Source organism: Oncorhynchus kisutch, linkage group LG14 (genome assembly GCF_002021735.2).
Source record: "Oncorhynchus kisutch isolate 150728-3 linkage group LG14, Okis_V2, whole genome shotgun sequence".
Taxonomy (NCBI): Eukaryota; Metazoa; Chordata; class Actinopteri; order Salmoniformes; family Salmonidae; genus Oncorhynchus; species Oncorhynchus kisutch.
In genome coordinates, this window is record NC_034187.2 from 22,780,017 (window position 1) to 22,797,206 (window position 17,190).

At 46.3% G+C, this 17,190-nt stretch overlaps 1 protein-coding gene across 9 annotated transcripts in view; it reads right to left on the reverse strand.

Annotated features, from left to right (window-relative positions):
• Positions 1–17,190, reverse strand: part of LOC109904174 (fermitin family homolog 2) — a 72,754-nt gene that overhangs the window by 20,259 nt on the left and 35,305 nt on the right. For 3 of the 9 annotated variants that reach the window (XR_004202710.1, XM_020501368.2, XM_020501370.2), the window contains exons 3-8: positions 16,479–16,712; positions 8,097–8,228; positions 4,470–4,502; positions 2,691–2,916; positions 2,412–2,514; positions 1,997–2,104 (exon numbers count right to left, since the gene is read on the reverse strand). Coding sequence is in view for 8 of the 9 variants with exons in the window: in XM_020501368.2 (XP_020356957.1) it covers positions 1,997–2,104; positions 2,412–2,514; positions 2,691–2,916; positions 4,470–4,502; positions 8,097–8,228; positions 16,479–16,712 (836 nt within the window). In the remaining variant the exon portion in view is untranslated. The remainder of the gene's footprint in view (positions 1–1,996; positions 2,105–2,411; positions 2,515–2,690; positions 2,917–4,469; positions 4,503–8,096; positions 8,229–16,478; positions 16,713–17,190) is intronic. The other 6 variants (XM_031788025.1, XM_020501369.2, XM_020501373.2 and 3 more) reach the window with 3 other exon arrangements.

The following is a 17,190-nucleotide window of genomic DNA, read 5'->3' on the forward strand; positions in this document are numbered from 1 at the left end:
ATGCAGGGTAGAGAGCAGTTGCCTCGCAAGGTATCTCTACCTGAAAATACATGATCTAAGTGAATGATAGCTAGTGTTCAGCAGTCATAAAAGTATGCCTTATTTACATTGAATAACTACTAAAATAGTGATTTTTATCAGACAGCATAGAGTAGCTCTATAGAGATGAGATGACTTGGAATGAAATAATAAAACTAATGTAATATACACAGATATTTTATTAAAATAATGTAAATAAATGGCCAATAAGAGTTTTTTTAACCTTTATTTAACTAGGCAAGTCAGTTAAGAACAAATTCTTATTTTCAATGACGGCCTAGGAACAGTGGGTTAACTGCCTGTTCAGGGGCAGAACGACAGATTTGTAGTACCTTGTCAGCTCGGGGATTTGAACTTGCAACCTTTCGGTTACTAGTTCAACACTAACCACTAGGCTACCCTGCCGATAAGCAGTAATGGGCAGTCACTACCATCATGGGACTTTTATTAATTGTTTCATTCTGTGTTGTTACAGCATTCAACACACATTTCATATAAAAATGTATCAAAACCCGAAAACCGTGTTTATTTTTTAATAACTGAACCCGAAACCGAACGGACCTCAAAAAGGACTAAATCGCTCAGCACTAGTAGCTGTGGTTACTCTATAATTACCCGTTGGGGTGAGGACACGCTGGCGCCCCCAGGTCCTGTCACTCAGGCTTTACGAGGGTCGGAAATAGCAAGGGGCTAGGGCCCAGGCGTCAAAGACAGGATCATTTTGGTTTCATTGCAGTTGTTCCATGCAAGCATACAATATTGCATACAATATTGCATACAGTTAAAAGGACAATTGTGCCACTTTTCAACCTCCTATTCATTATTGCCAGCACCAAACAAGTGTCTATATACAATACCAGTCAAAAGGATGGACATGCCTATTCATTCAAGAGTTTTTATTTATTTTCACTATTTTCTACATTGTAGAATAATAGTGAAGACATCAAAACTATGAACTAACACACATGGAATCATGTTGTAATCAAAAAAAAAAAAAAAGTGTTAAATCAAAATATAATTTTATATTCTTCATGTCTTAAAGTAATGATGGACTGTCGTGTATCTTTGCTTATTTGCGCTGTTATTGCCATAATATGGACTTGGTCTTTTACCTTCTGTATACCACCCCTACCTTGTCACAACACAACTGACTGGCTGAAACGCATTAAGGAAATTAATTCCACAAATGTACATTTAACAAGGCACACCTGTTAATTGAAATGCATTCCAGGTGACTACCTCATGAAGCTGGTTGAGAGAATGCCAAGAACTGTCATCTAGGCAAAGGGTTGCTACATCAAAGACTCAAGTATATTTAGATTTGTTAACACTTTTTTGGTTACTACATGATTCCATGTGTGTTATTTCATAGTTTTGATGTCTTCACTATTATCCTACAGCATAGAAAATTGTGAAAATAATGAAAAACCCTGGAATGAGTAGGTGTCCTAACTTTTGACCTGTTCTGTATGTGCTAAAAAGATAAGAAATGTCCTAAAAAATGCTTCTCTGTGACATCACATGGTAGGATTAAAAGTAAGAAAAACAGATTTTCAAAACCTGCAAAGAGTTTCTAGCCAGGGGGAGGGTATTTTCTCTCCCCACATCACTGTGAATCAGTGTTTTAAAATCACCTCTTTTTTCTTCAAATGTAACTTTTTCACATCTGTAGACTGGTATTGTGCCGGAGATAATGAAAACGAGGTTGAAAAGTGGTGGATTTGCTGAACCATGTTTCTGAGTACTGAAGCAGACCAGACACCCACCACATCCAAGTCTAACTCCTGGGCAACACGCCCATTCAATTCATTAGTTGTTCTGCCGTGTTCTGTTCAACGGGCAGTGAGCCCATAGAGAAGATAACTACTGGAGGGCTTAGTAAGCAGTCCTCAACCAGGCCAATTAACATGACGCGCACGCACATAGGCGCACACACACACACACACACATCTCTCACCTGCAGAGCGGCGAACATCATCATCTCCTCCTCAGTGCACTCTATTTCCTCAAGCAGGATGGCCCACTTGGCCTGCTCATAGAGCTGGTTCACCCGGATGGCATCGTACTGCAGGGGGGAGAAAACATAGCACTAAGCCTGCCTCTTCACAAGTACATAGCATAGACCCACACACATCACTCAGAGACATTCCAGCTGAGAAAACAGGACGGCCCAGAGGGGTACTTCCTCTCCACTCTACGCCCCCCAAAAATCTGCCAGCTGCAGATGTAGGCTGGTGGGGAGTGTGTGTGTGTGGGTGTGTGCCTATTTTGCTTGTGGTGTGTAAGCGGTTACACAATTCAGAGAAACGCAATAAAAGTTTAGAGAAACCCTAAAGTCTCATCTGATGGAAAAACAAGTCCATGTACTGTACCTTGGGGTTGAGGTCAAAGAAGCTGTGGTATTTAAACCGCAGGAGGAGCACCTCGTTCTCCTTGACATCCTGCTCCATCAGAGACCTGGACGAGTCCAGCCACCTTCACACACACGAGAAATAAAACACACCATACTTGACAGAACAGTGACTGTCACACTTCTGAAAGAAAGTTCCACAAACAGAATGACCTCAGTTTTAATAAAGTTGTGAAACAGGGGCCAGTTGCACTGCAGCAGACAAGACTGGTGCTAGATGGTTATTATTAGGGCGACTCACCCCTGGTTGATCTTGGCCTTGTCCAGGAGGGACTGGGACTTGTAGAGTTTAGCCAGGATATCGGGCGAGGATATTGGCTGGCTGACAGCAAGGATGCTGGGATTGCCCTCAGAAAGGGGGCTATCTCCGAACCAGGCGGTGGTGGGGGACAGGGGGCTGCCGTCTCTGGAGTCATAAGTGGGGGTCATGGTCTTACTGTACAGGCCTGGACTGGAGTAGATGCTTCCTGCAAACCAAACACGTTTTGTACCCTGGGTTAGACTGAGGAATGTTGGGCTCAATTCCATTTCAGTTGGAGAGTGATTGAAATTCCAATTACATTTTTATTTTAAATTCTTAGATTGGAATTGATCCCAATTGTGTAAGTGACATCCACCAAGACAAAGACACATATCACAAGTACCATACCTGCAAAACACTGAATATGATAAAACAGTCACAATACAGTCCCCTGCAACAGAAGGTACTGAACGTGTGAGTGTAGCGCAAAGCACAAGTGCCTCCAAAAAAAAAAGTGAACATTGTTCCACAACACACTTGCAGCCTGTGGTTGGTAGCACCACCAATCTGACCGGTGCTGTTGATGCGCTTTATCATGCACATGGTTCATATGATCATGATCACATGGTCCACAACCTGAGAGGTGCACAGAGCAAACTATACAGCACAACCAGCAACATATGAGAGGGGCAGTGGAGGGTGTTACATGAAAGTGTTAAAGCTAGCATCTCTCTGATTTGTTTGTGTTCCATTTAGGGGAAAACGGTGGATGTGCGTTTGGAGGGAGAGATTGGGCTCCCTTGGCTGGAGGAGAAGTGCTCATGTATAAAGAGTTGTGTGTGTATGAAAAAAATAGAGTTCTATTCAGATTTAAGCCATTGATAATTGACCTAAGACATAAATAACCAATGTGAAACCATGACACTTCCTGTTGGCTAGCCTGTAGTAACAGCCCACACACTGACCAAGCCCCGTTGGCCTGAAAAAGCAGGCATGCCAAACCACTAACCACAATCTCAACAAGAAATGGCCTGTGTGTGTCTAATACAGTCAAAGTAATGAGAACAGCAAGGGTTTCTAGAAGGCTCTATAAAGGTCGACTCATAAATGCAGGGAGGGAGGCAAGGCAGGTCAGCTAGAGCGCTGCTCTCCCATACGGTCACAGGAGGAATCCCAAACATCTAGGGAAAGCTGATAAGAGTATATACTGTCAGGCCAAAGTGGTTACTCCCAGCCGTTGACTTTCAGTGGGACAGTGCAAATGGGCTGGAGGGCACCAACTATGTTAACATTTCCTAATCCTTCAACCCCCTTCACTGGGGACTGCTAAGGTCTGGAGGGGTAGACCACCCAGCGCTTTGTCACCATATAAAAGTGTCTGTTTCTACACATGGCTTCTGTATGGATTTGGGATGGGGTTGGTCCATTTGAAATTGGGTGAATGTATTGTTGTGGATATACCATTCTTCTTCTAACCACTTAATCATTTTATTTCACTCTTCCTGGTACCTGCTGAGCAAACCGTGAACAGATTTCTAGCAAAACAAACACATAGTGAGCAAAGCTGGTTTTAGTGAGCTTGGTTCTGTTGGAGTGAGGCAAAGCCTATCTTCTAACCAGAGTCAGCTTATTTCCTCAGTCAGGTGACAAGGGCAGCAGCTGGCTTCCTATGGATACAGCCTTGTCAGGTGACCAGACCATCACTCCAGCTGAGGGGTGAGGGGGGTAAGGGAAACGGGAGGCCGTGAGGAAGGGGAGAAAGCAGACAGAAGACCTTACCTTTGACCGGCCCAATGTAAATGATCTCAGAGGCTGGAGTGGGAAAAGAGAAAAAGGAGGAAGGGAAGGAAAGCAGAGGAAAAGGAACAAAAACAAGAGGACAGATTAAAAGAGATATTAAAACAAGAGATATTTAAAAGACAAGAGGACAGATTAAAAGAGATATTAAAACAAGAGATATTTAAAAGACAAGAGGAAAAAGGAAGAAAAAGTAGAGAGGAGGAGTTACTGGCACTGCCAGTATGCCAATCTAACCAGCCCTAGATTAGATCCCGTTGCCCCCTCAGCAGAGGAGAAAGGAACATGGTATGGCAAACCATGGACAGTTCCTATCAAATTTCCAATTGAAAAGCCAGGCAGGGCAGGGTGTTCGTTGGAATGACCCAGTGCTACATAACACACCTACTGAAATGAAAGTCCTGGACATAACTTTACATGATGAGAATATTGTAGAGCTGATCATCTGAAAGGAACAGCAGAGTGGCAGACCCCATGGCAGAGGAGCAGCAAGCATGGTCTTAGTCCTAGTTCTGGGTCATAGTTAACTGTTAGTAATATGGATAGTAACAACATTCATGTTTCTGTTAATGGAATGTGTGGGGGGTCTGGGATTTTCCAGTGACACCATAGACATGTGGGTGGAGATGGGTTGTGGTTTTAGAGTCAGAACTGACTCGTTCTAAACACGATCTGGATCAACCCAAAACATCCTGCTTGGTCAAGGGTGAACTTCTGAAGTCAAATCTTGCCAACTGATCTTGACCGCATTATTGCCCCTTCACCCGGTTTCCTCTGTGGTCCAGTGAGTGTGTTGGTAAGGAGATAAGGAGTTATCAGGTCAAGGTCAGAGGCAGCAGAGGGCCTCCTTCAGTATGGGTGGAATAGGCAGGACTGTAGGGAGAGGCAGTGGCTGAGCACCATACAGATAGCATAAAGTGTAAGGAAGAGGCTGTGTGTGCGCGTGTGTGTGTATATATTGCATCGTAGGCCTGGGCCTTGTGATTCCCATCAGGCGGCCACAGCCCTTCCCAGAGGGGAAGCAACAACAGTCAGAAATTAACTCCCAGCAGCTCGGCCATGAAACACTGCACATGAAACATTTACTCACTCCTATCATCTGAGCTGGGGGGAGGTGTGTGCGCACACGTTTTTCTGAAAGTCTTTTTTATCCTAAAGCAATTTTGACTCTTTGCATAGAGTTTTGGCTCGGCCAAATTCATTTTAGAAACCCCTGGCGAACTACTGACATTGATATCCTATTGATCTGTGGGGTGATATTTGGGGCAATACCAGTCTCACACACACATTCAAAAGAATGGGGTCACATAGAAAATGTCCTTGTTTTTGAAAGAAAAAATGTGGTTTTGTCCATTAAAATAACAAATTTATCAGAAACAGTGCATTGCCAAGAAAATGAAGATCTCATACAACGCTGTGTACTACTCCCTTCACCGAACAGTGCAAACTGGCTCTAAGCAGAATAGAAAGAGGAATGGCAGACCCCGGTGTACAACTGAGCAAGAGGACAAGATAATGTACTTGTCCTCTTGCTAGTTTGTGTCTAGTTTGAGAAACTGGCAGCTTCATTAAATAGTACCTGCAAAACACCAGTCTCAACGTCAACAGTGAAGAGGCGACTCCAGAATGCTGGCCTTATAGACAGAGTTGCAAAGAAAGAATATATCTCTCAGACTGGCCAATAAAAATAAAAGATTTAGATGGGCAAAATAACAGACACTGGACAGAGGAACTCTGCCTAGAACACCAGCATCCCGGAGACACCTCTTCACTGTTCACATTAGCCACTCCTCTTTCTATTCGGGTTAGAGCCAGTTTGCACTGTTCTGTGAAGGGAGTAGTACACAGCGTTGTACGAGATCTTCTGTTTCTTGGCATATTCTCGCATGGAATAGCCTTCATTTCTCAGAGCAAGAATAGACTGATGAGTTTCAGAAGAAAGTGCTTTGTTTCCGGCCATTTTTGAGCCTGTAATCGAACCCACAAACGCTGATGCTCCAGATACTCCACGAGTCTAAAGAAGGCCAGTTTAATTGCTTCTTCAAATCAGAACTACAGTTTTCAGCTGTGCTAACAATTGCAAAAGGGCTTTCTAATGATCAATTATCATTTAAAAATGATCAACTTGAATTAGCTAACAACATGCCATTGGAACACAGGAGTGATGGTTGCTGATAATGGACCTCTGTACGCCTATGTTGATATTCCATTAAAAAATATAAAGTTTTAAAAGACCGTTTCCAGCTACAACAGTCGTTTACAACATTAATGAATCTGATCAATTTGAGATTATATTAAATACACAAAAAAAGCATTTCACTTTCTTAAAATAAAGTGGTGATCCTAACTGACCTAAGACAGGGCATTTTTACTAGGATTAAATGTCAGGAATTGTGAAAAACTGAGTTTTAAATGTTTTTGGCTAAGGTATGTAAACTTCCGACTTCAACTGTATAATGTAAATAAAAAGGTTTAACTCAAGGAATTAGGGAAACTCTGCTTTTATTCTAATACTCAGAAAAAGTAAGACTATTTCACAGGATCATCCATGGAGTCAAATGGCAATGGGAATCCACAAACATAGAATGGACATAAAGTATTGGAGAGAGAGAGAGCCAAGAGTCAGAGGTTGTTGGCTTAATGTCCCGTCTCCCCCCTTCACTTTTTACCCCCCTCTCCTGCCACTCACCCCTTCTGTCCCCTTTTCTCACCCCCTCCTTGAGCCTACAGGCTGTGTATTCATGTTTGGGATGGTGGGCCAAGTAGATACAGGGGCAGGGCTGGGACAATGGAGGCCCATTCACACTGCCTTAGCATTATCAACGCTGGCTAACACTGCATAGATACCATAGCACAGCACCATGTTCCTCCTCCTTCCTCGCATCACTGGAGCAAATTCACTGACAGGGCTAGCAGGCGGGAGGAGGAGTGGCCACGTGTAGCTATTGCTCTGCAGCCTGGTTTGAGTTTAAAATGGCAGGCTGACCAACTATGCAAGGAATCCCAACCATTCACTCCCTCCCTGCCAAGGAGTAAGGAACCCAGAGTCTGCAAATCATACCCTTACTCCTCAAACTCAGTCTTATTTAGGCAGATAATACAAACAAAACAAAAAACTCAATTTGTTGACGACTGTTTTTAAAACCCTATGGGTGGTTATAGGTAGCGGGATAGATACTCCAAGACAAAGGATGCTATTCAACCGGTTATTGGACTGTGAAGACTTGATTCCATCGTGGACATTCCAGGAGTGGAAGTGTAACCAGAATTCTCAAGATTTACACAGACCTTTCATGGTAGTATAATGAAAGGATTTTCCTCCAATTAAGGTAAGGTCCCTGGTACAGTTGCATCCCTTATATTATTAATTTCTTTCATCAGAGCAGCACGCGAGAGCCACAGAGCCAGGCCTGTGTTAAAGACATAGATTAGCCCAGCTGCAAACCGCTAACAGGGATAGTGTTTAGACAGTATCCACAGGCTAGAAAGCATATGCCAACTGGGTTAGCATCCATAGGCCCAGCCAGTAGGATACTATGGAGTAGAAGGCTGTTGGAGATGGGGTTCAGGGTAGGCATTGTGTGTTTGAGGTAAATGAGTGAAACTTACTACCTGATCCAGGGGTGAGCAGTGGCCCCTCCAGCTCCAGAGCCGCCTCCTCAGCCTCCTCCAGCTTTTTCTTCTTCTTCTTGGGGTCGCGGGGCTTACGGAGTAGAGACGCCTCCTCTGGGTGACGGATGTCTAGAGAGGGAGACGCCGAGAGAGAAACAGAGACGAGTTACAAGAAATCCAACAGTGTCCTGGTGCTTCAAGTCTGACACCTACAGGCTCCAGAACAGCTTATCCCCATGCCATAAGACTGATAAATACCTAACATGACTACACAGACAGTTGAGCCCTGTATTTTAATTCTTATGTCTCGATGCACACTCAAAAGGGCCCTACACACTTACGCACTCTGACACCAACACACTAAAATTGCTCACACACAATATGCAGATACACGTATGCTGACTCTATACACACACACACACACCCAGCCAGATACAATCATCATATACGCTGCTGCTACTCTGTTTATTATATATCCTGATGCCTAGTCACCTTACCCCTATAAAAAAAAGCTAACAATTAAAACAAGTAGAAAAATGCTATTCAAACAATTATACCGGTGACCGCGGTCATATCGCTGACCAATAACAGTCATTCAAAATTCCGTGACCGTCACAGCCCTATACGAACACACACTAAATACGATGCAGTGTGAAGTGCAGCAGCTCCTCTCATATCACACAATGTCAGTGTTTAGCAGGAGTCACTAAATAATGAGCTGTTTGTATTCACAAATATGTCATAACACCATAGACTCTAGCCTGGCACTTCTTCATGACATACTGGATGAGAGACTAGCTGAGAGGCAACAGATGGCATAAACAACTACATATCAGATCTTGTGTATCTGTACATGCGTGTGTATATCAAAAGACTAGCTGAGAAGTAAACAGTCACATTGCAGTTCACAGTTTGAGGGTGCGTGTGTGTGTGTGTGTGTGTGTGTGTGTGGATGTAATTAAACTATGCTGGGAGCTCTGTTTAAAGTCTCCTCTGACAGGCACAGATACAGCAGACCTGATATAATGAGTAAAACAGAGCTGCATACTCTCCTCTCCGTGTTGGCTGAGGAGGCCAGGGAACCATCACTCAACATTCATCTCCAGCGTTCAGGACGGCACTGAGGAGCTGGCTGAATCTGCCAGAATGCATCTGGAAAAGATACATGTGCACTGTCTAGATTCTAAAAGCACAGCTGGGGTAAATGGCTGTGCTGTCTTTTGTCTATGCTTCTACTCTCATTTAAGAGATGGTGGTTGTGACTTAGGAATTTAAATGTCATTTTGTCCTATATTTGCCCGTTTTAAACCTCACTCCCTATTTTCCATTGCTGGGGAGGAACATGTATGTGTGGGATAGAGGGAGAGTAGTTTGTTTAGTTAGTGTTACTGTGGCAAAAAGCACTAAGAACAAACCAGACGGTAGCCCACTCTCCCCATAGCCTTTCCTCCCCCCCGCTCTATAGCCTTTCCTCCCTCTCACTCTCCCCCTCTCTCTATAGCCTTTCCTTCCTCTCTCCCCCTCTCTCTATAGCCTTTCCTTCCTCACTCTCCCCCTCTCTCTATAGCCTTTCCTTCCACTCTCCCCCCCTCTCTCTATAGCCTTTCCTTCCTCTCTCTCCCCCTCTCTCTATAGCCTTTCCTTCCTCTCTCTCCCCCTCTCTCTATAGCCTTTCCTTCCCCTCACTCTCCCCCTCTCTCTATAGCCTTTCCTTCCCCTCACTCTCCCCCTCTCTCTATAGCCTTTCCTTCCCCTCACTCTCCCCCTCTCTCTATAGCCTTTCCTTCCTCACTCTCCCCCTCTCTCTATAGCCTTTCCTTCCCCTCACTCTCCCCCTCTCTCTATAGCCTTTCCTTCCCCTCACTCTCCCCCTCTCTCTATAGCCTTTCCTTCCCCTCACTCTCCCCCTCACTCTATAGCCTTTCCTTCCCCTCACTCTCCCCCTCTCTCTATAGCCTTTCCTTCCCCTCACTCTCCCCCTCTCTCTATAGCCTTTCCTTCCCCTCACTCTCCCCCTCTCTCTATAGCCTTTCCTTCCCCTCACTCTCCCCCTCTCTCTATAGCCTTTCCTTCCCCTCACTCTCCCCCTCTCTCTATAGCCTTTCCTTCCTCACTCTCCCCCTCTCTCTATAGCCTTTCCTTCCACTCTCCCCTCTCTCTATAGCCTTTCCTTCCTCTCTCTCCCCCTCTCTCTATAGCCTTTCCTTCCTCTCTCTCCCCCTCTCTCTATAGCCTTTCCTTCCCCTCACTCTCCCCCTCTCTCTATAGCCTTTCCTTCCTCTCTCCCCCTCTCTCTATAGCCTTTCCTTCCACTCTCCCCCTCTCTCTATAGCCTTTCCTTCCTCACTCTCCCCCTCTCTCTATAGCCTTTCCTTCCTCTCTATAGCCTTTCCTTCCTCTCTCCCCCTCTCTCTATAGCCTTTCCTTCCTCTCCCCCTCTCTATAGCCTTTCCTTCCTCTCTCCCCCTCTCTATAGCCTTTCCTTCCTCACTCTCCCCCTCTCTCTATAGCCTTTCCTTCCCCTCACTCTCCCCCTCTCTCTATAGCCTTTCCTTCCCCTCACTCTCCCCCTCTCTCTATAGCCTTTCCTTCCCCTCACTCTCCCCCTCTCTCTATAGCCTTTCCTTCCCCTCACTCTCCCCCTCTCTCTATAGCCTTTCCTTCCCCTCACTCTCCCCCTCTCTCTATAGCCTTTCCTCCCTCTCCTTCTTCCGCTCTCTTGCATTGCAGCACAAGCCCTGTGCCCTTATACAGCCATTTGAGTGCAGACGGGCTACCTAGCCTTACTCCTCTGCGCTCAGCAGTGCTGAGTCAACAAGTGTGTCAACGGGAGTTGCACCAAAGCTTCAAGTTCTGTTACCCACATAACTGTTTGGTATTGGAAATGGCTATGATTGCTACATTTGACCCCAGCACCTGAAAGAGATGGGCTGAACAAAGAATGGACAGAGACCTTCTTTTCATCAGTTACATGAAAGGAGGAGAGGAATGCAGGCCCCTGATGCAGCCTGCCAATACTGAGAAGGAGGAGAGGAATGCAGGCCCCCTGATGCAGCCTGCCAATACTGAGAAGGAGGAGAGGAATGCAGGCCCCCTGATGCAGCCTGCCAATACTGAGAAGGAGGAGAGGAATGCAGGCCCCCTGATGCAGCCTGCCAATACTGAGAAGGAGGAGAGGAATGCAGGCCCCCTGATGCAGCCTGCCAATACTGAGAAGGAGGAGAGGAATGCAGGCCCCCTGATGCAGCCTGCCAATACTGAGAAGGAGGAGAGGAATGCAGGCCCCCTGATGCAGCCTGCCAATACTGAGAAGGAGGAGAGGAATGCAGGCCCCCTGATGCAGCCTGCCAATACTGAGAAGGAGGAGAGGAATGCAGGCCCCCTGATGCAGCCTGCCAATACTGAGAAGGAGGAGAGGAATGCAGGCCCCCTGATGCAGCCTGCCAATACTGAGAAGGAGGAGAGGAATGCAGGCCCCCTGATGCAGCCTGCCAATACTGAGAAGGAGGAGAGGAATGCAGGCCCCCTGATGCAGCCTGCCAATACTGAGAAGGAGGAGAGGAATGCAGGCCCCCTGATGCAGCCTGCCAATACTGAGAAGGAGGAGAGGAATGCAGGCCCCCTGATGCAGCCTGCCAATACTGAGAAGGAGGAGAGGAATGCAGGCCCCCTGATGCAGCCTGCCAATACTGAGAAGGAGGAGAGGAATGCAAGCCCCCTGATGCAGCCTTCCAATACTGAGAAGGAGGAGAGGAATGCAGGCCCCCTGATGCAGCCTGCCAATACTGAGAAGGAGGAGAGGAATGCAGGCCCCTGATGCAGCCTGCCAATACTGAGAAGGAGGAGAGGAATGCAGGCCCCTGATGCAGCCTGCCAATACTGAGAAGGAGGAGAGGAATGCAGGCCCCCTGATGCAGCCTGCCAATACTGAGAAAGAGGAGAGGAGAGAGGGGGAGGCAGAAAGAGGATAGGGTGCAGGACGAAGTGATAATGCCATACCAACCAGAGCTCTGCAGGTGGTGCTGAAGCTGACATAAGACACTGAACTACGGTCAGTTTTGCATTATATGCACTAATATGACTTGGGGTAGTTGAGCTGATCCTAGATCTGTGGCTAAGGACAACTTCTACCCAGAGCCAAGCAGAATGGGGTACCAGAGCAAGGCTGCAAAGCTCGATAAGTGGTTCAAAAACATGACGCTCACAAAATAAGAAACATCTTAAATCAAATCCTTTTGACAATATCCAGGGTGCCAGCTCAGTAGTAGAGTAGTAAGAATAGATGACTCATCACTATGGGAGTGAGACCCACCACACAGAACCATTTACATTTTAGCAGACACTTATCCAGAGCGACATATGATGACTTCTGCATTATGACTAGGGACAGGAGCTTTTGTGGATGGACAAACTAACATACAATGTTAATAGATTGCTATTCAAGCTAATGTGTTCATTTTGGGTAGAAATAAAACTGAGGTCAAACCACACATATTTGATCAACATCCAGGCCTTGACACTTTGGACAGTGAACCAGACCACGGTGTGATGGTCCACAAATGAACTGGACCACAGTTGACCGCAGTAAACTGTTGATAGAACGCTGGTCAACTACACCAGAGGACAGAGCCTGGGAACTGACCTTACCCCTCTCCTTCTATCCCTTAATTGATCTTCTATACATCTCCATCCATCCCTATCAGTTCCTCGCTCCCTCCCTCATCCTCTATGCAGCTTCCCCATAGGCCCACTTCAGGGCAGGGCCAACCTACAACAAAGTGACAGACTCTCAGCAGCAGTCTCTATAGAACCAGGCAAAGCCAGCGATGAGCAGAGTGAAGAGGCCAAGTGAAGCAGGCCAGCCAACACTGAGCAGAGTGAAGAGGCCAAGTGAAGCAGGCCAGCCAACGCTGAGCAGAGTGAAGAGGTTAAGTGAAGCAGGCCAGGCAGCTCTGAGCAGAGTGAAGAGCCTAAGTGAAGCAGCAGGACTGACAAACACTAACTGCTCCTCTAGACCGTCCCATCGGTCAGAACAGACTGCTCCTCTAGACGGCCCCATTGGTCAGAACCTGGTAGAGACTAAGGCCTCTAACACCTCAGGCTGCCAGGTCAGGTCCCAGTCAGTCAGTCATTTACAAGTCAGATGTGATGGCCAACATTTCCTGGCGGTCTTCCTTGGTGGAATGGAAGAGGCTTCAGCTTGCTGTGAGTGCTTGAGGATCCTATAACAATCACGCTCTCGGTGTGCAACACCTCCACTGTAAACTAAATCAGCACGAGGGAAACAAATACCTTATCGAAGAGAACAGAATGTAACCAAACATTTAGACCAGAACCAGGGAGTATCTTTCCTCTTATATCAAGAGGTCACTAGCTATAATAATACTGCATCAACCCGATTCATTTAACAAACCACCAGTAGGCTAAAGCAGTCCCCTTCCCTACACCCCTGTGTAGCGCCCATACTGGGCTTCCCTCTGCAGACAGACAGGGTGGAAGATATGCGCGCCAACATTTCTGCTGCGGACTGTGATCTCGCTGTCTCTCCTGAGGCAGACAAGCCGCACAACCGTGTCATGGTTGACACCTAGTCTGTCACCCACTATAGATCAGTTTTACACACCTGGCCCAGGTCTGTCCTCTTGGGCAATATGGGGTAGTAGCACTACTGGCACACAATGCCAGCTTTAAAGAAATCAGGGAAAAACATTTACTAGACTGGCTCAGAGTATGAAGGATAAACATGCTTTTTCACCATCCAAGTTATGAAATAGTCTCCAAATAAACAACATTGTGCAGGACCACAGAGCTGCCAGTGACTTATTGATAGTACTAAGACAGTTAGAAAGCTGGAGCAGAGTGAAGGGGTCATTTTTCTACGACGTTCTGATGAGTCTCACTGCCTGCACCATCTAGATGGACTGTCTGTGGGCTTGGCTGACTGGCCTCTAGCCAGCTGCTGTGGACATGGGAGAAAAACCGCAGTGCTGTAATAATTTGATTGATCCCCCTCTCGAAATGTGTGTGTGATTCACATGGCTAGAGACTCCAGCTCTGTTACGCATCTGGTAAAGGGGGAAAGAGAGAGGAAGGGAGCGAGAGAAGAGACAATGAGAAGTAGAGAGAGCGAAAGAAAGAATGTGTTCAGATAGTGTGCTTTGTTTGTGATGGGGGAAAAAAGGAGGGAAAGACACAGAACTCCCCTGTGGTGAAGGACTGAACTTGGTCTGCACCAGGAAACAGCTACTGCATGACCGAAGACAACAAAAAAATCCCCTGCCTCCAAATCAATCATTATGAGGAAAGCAAGAGAGGGGGAAACAGACAAGAGTGGGAGTCAGTCTGAATGGTCAGTGTCTTGTACAGCTGCAAAGATAATACATCTCTATAGCTGCTCCCCCTGTCTGCAGTGTCAGCCAGTTGGAAAGGCCTCCAGTCTTCCCTTCTTGGCCCTGCTTATTCCTCATTTCATTCCCCATGCTGTGCAGCGCTCTGTCAGTCACACACTCACAGGAAATTATTCAACTGAAAGTTCCCCAGATAATGAAAAATAAAATAGTTCCAGAAGAGGTCTCCATAAGAATGATATGATTGAAAACTTCCAGAGAAAGATGCACTGCATGTACCTCCCCAGCCACCGTAGGTCATGCGCCAAGTCAGCCAAGAGCAATTTGTCCTGAATTTCTCAAAAATTAAAAACAGATTTATTGTGGCAGAGGTAGACACATTCCTAATGAGGACTGTACAGCAGAGGTGGGGGGGAGGGTTCTGCTACTAGCCCTTTTCATTTAGTTATTCATCCCTGAATAAGAGTCACCCAGTTTATTTATACTCTAACAAATGTTATTTGTCCTTTCTCATTTCAAAGAAAAGGAATTCATAGAGGGCCTCTTTTTGCCTTTCTAAATAAAAAACAAGGTTTCAGTGCTACCTGGAAGAGCCAACCATAACAACCATAACAGTGAAACAGCCATAACTCCTTCTGAACAAAGGCCAGAAAGTGCCTGATGGAGGTTTCATATAGAAATCCTCACCTGCAGCTGCTGTCTTCATTTGAGACAGAGGGCTCTGGTTGGATCCGACATGGAGGAGTGACCGAGATCGGTGTTACAAGGTCAGGAGGGCATTAGGCTCCGATGTTTGACCTCTAACATTAGCTGACAGGGCCATAGGGCAGAGATATGGATAGAGGAAGGCTGTCTGCTGACCGCCCAGTGGTCGTCAGGGGGCAGGGCCTTGAGGGCTAAATCTAGACAGTAGTGTGTGTGTGTGTGTGTGTGTGTGTGTGTGTGTGTGGAGACAATATCCATCCCTGAATGTTTGAGTCATTCAGGTGCATTAGATTGATAAACTTTGTTGACTAAACAGGCTTCAGACAATTTTTCACAGCTGTAGTTCAAGGACAGGTCTAGCAGAGGCAAGGTGCCTGAAAATTCTGTGTCACCTCTCCTGACAGGGAGCGTTGATTGCTGATAGCTCAGGCTCTGTTTGATAAACAACAAAAAGCTAAAGGGAAACAAAGAGCAGCAGCAGACATGCTTGGCTCAATGGGAGGCGGAAACACTTCCACTAGTTCGCCTAAAAATATACACAGTATTATGGCAAGGTTAGAAAGAGTACATACTGTACAGCAGGGATCATCAACTAGATTCAGCCACGGACCGAGTATTTCGTGATCTGATGGTTGGGGGGGGGGGGTATAATTACCCAAACAGTGGCGTAGAGGCCCAAACAGTGGCGCAGCGGTCTAAGGCGTCACTACAGACCCGGGTTCGATCCCGGCCGCTGACCGATGAGACCCATGAGGCGACGCACAACTGGCCCAGCATCGTCCGAGTTAAGGGGGGTTTTGGCCGGCCAGGATGTCCGTCTCCCATCGCGCTCTAGCGACTCCTGAACGCTGACACGGTCGCCAGTTGTACGGTGTTTCCTCTGACACATTGGTGCGGATGGATTCCGGGTTAAGCAAGCAGTATGTCAAGAAGCAGTGCGGCTTGGCAGGTTCGTGTTTCGGAGGACACAAGGCTCTCGACCTTCCCCTCTCCCGAGTTCGTACGGGAATTACAGCAATCACGAAATTGGGGAGAAAAATAAAAAGCCCAAACAGATAAGTTTGACTAAAACATAATTTCAAACTGTATATGATTACGTCTGTCTATTATGCGTGGGAATACTTGGGAACAGATTTCTTAAGTTAAAAATCACTTTCCTAGCATTTTTAAAAGTCTTATGTTCAACGATGTAAATGCAAAAAATACACATTGTTTTGCTCAGAAAACTTGGGGGGACCGCAGGCCACCAGTTGGGGAATGCTGCTGTACAGGACCATTGGTAGGATAGGGGCATTATTGAGTGTTGACAAAATGACTGGTGACTTACTGAAAGTCTTGCAGATGTCAGAGACGGCCTTGAAGACGCGGTCGGAGAAGTTGACCTTGACCTTCATGTGTTTCATGTTGGGCAGCTGCAGGCGCAGCAGCTTGTGCTGGGGGGTGAAGAGGAGCCGGGCATCTGCCTGGATACCATACTTGTCCAGGGTCCAGTGGGTCTTCAGCAGCCACGTCTTCTTCTTCTCCCACCACAGGGCGTGGTCCGACCAGTCCTTCTTCACATCTGATGGAGGAAAGGGGAGAGTATTAGTTTGTCAGTCAGTGACCAGCACAACATTTATTTGCTTGTTGCAGTGACTAGAACAAATCCTGAGTCGAAACACTGGATGACAGTTTCATAACTATCAAAAGAGTTGAGGAACACAAACCTGTAATGTGTATGGAATTCACTGACTGGAATGACTCATGTACTGCCTACGGCCAAAATACTATATTCTTTCTAAACATATGACACGAACAGGCTTCATTATGATCAAACTAATTGAGACAATGCAAATGAAAGGAGAGCCTTGTATGTGTGTCACTGACAGGTTGATGTGACAACACCAAATGTGTCCCTCATGGGAAGAGGGTCACGTTTATGACCAGGGGGGTGAGGTTGAGAGAGAGGGCTCCTGAGGTATTTAGAGAAAGAGGGGGTGGGGAACTAAGTGAGTAGGAGGGGAAGTGTTTGAGGAGAAGGGGAAGAGTATGAAAGAGGT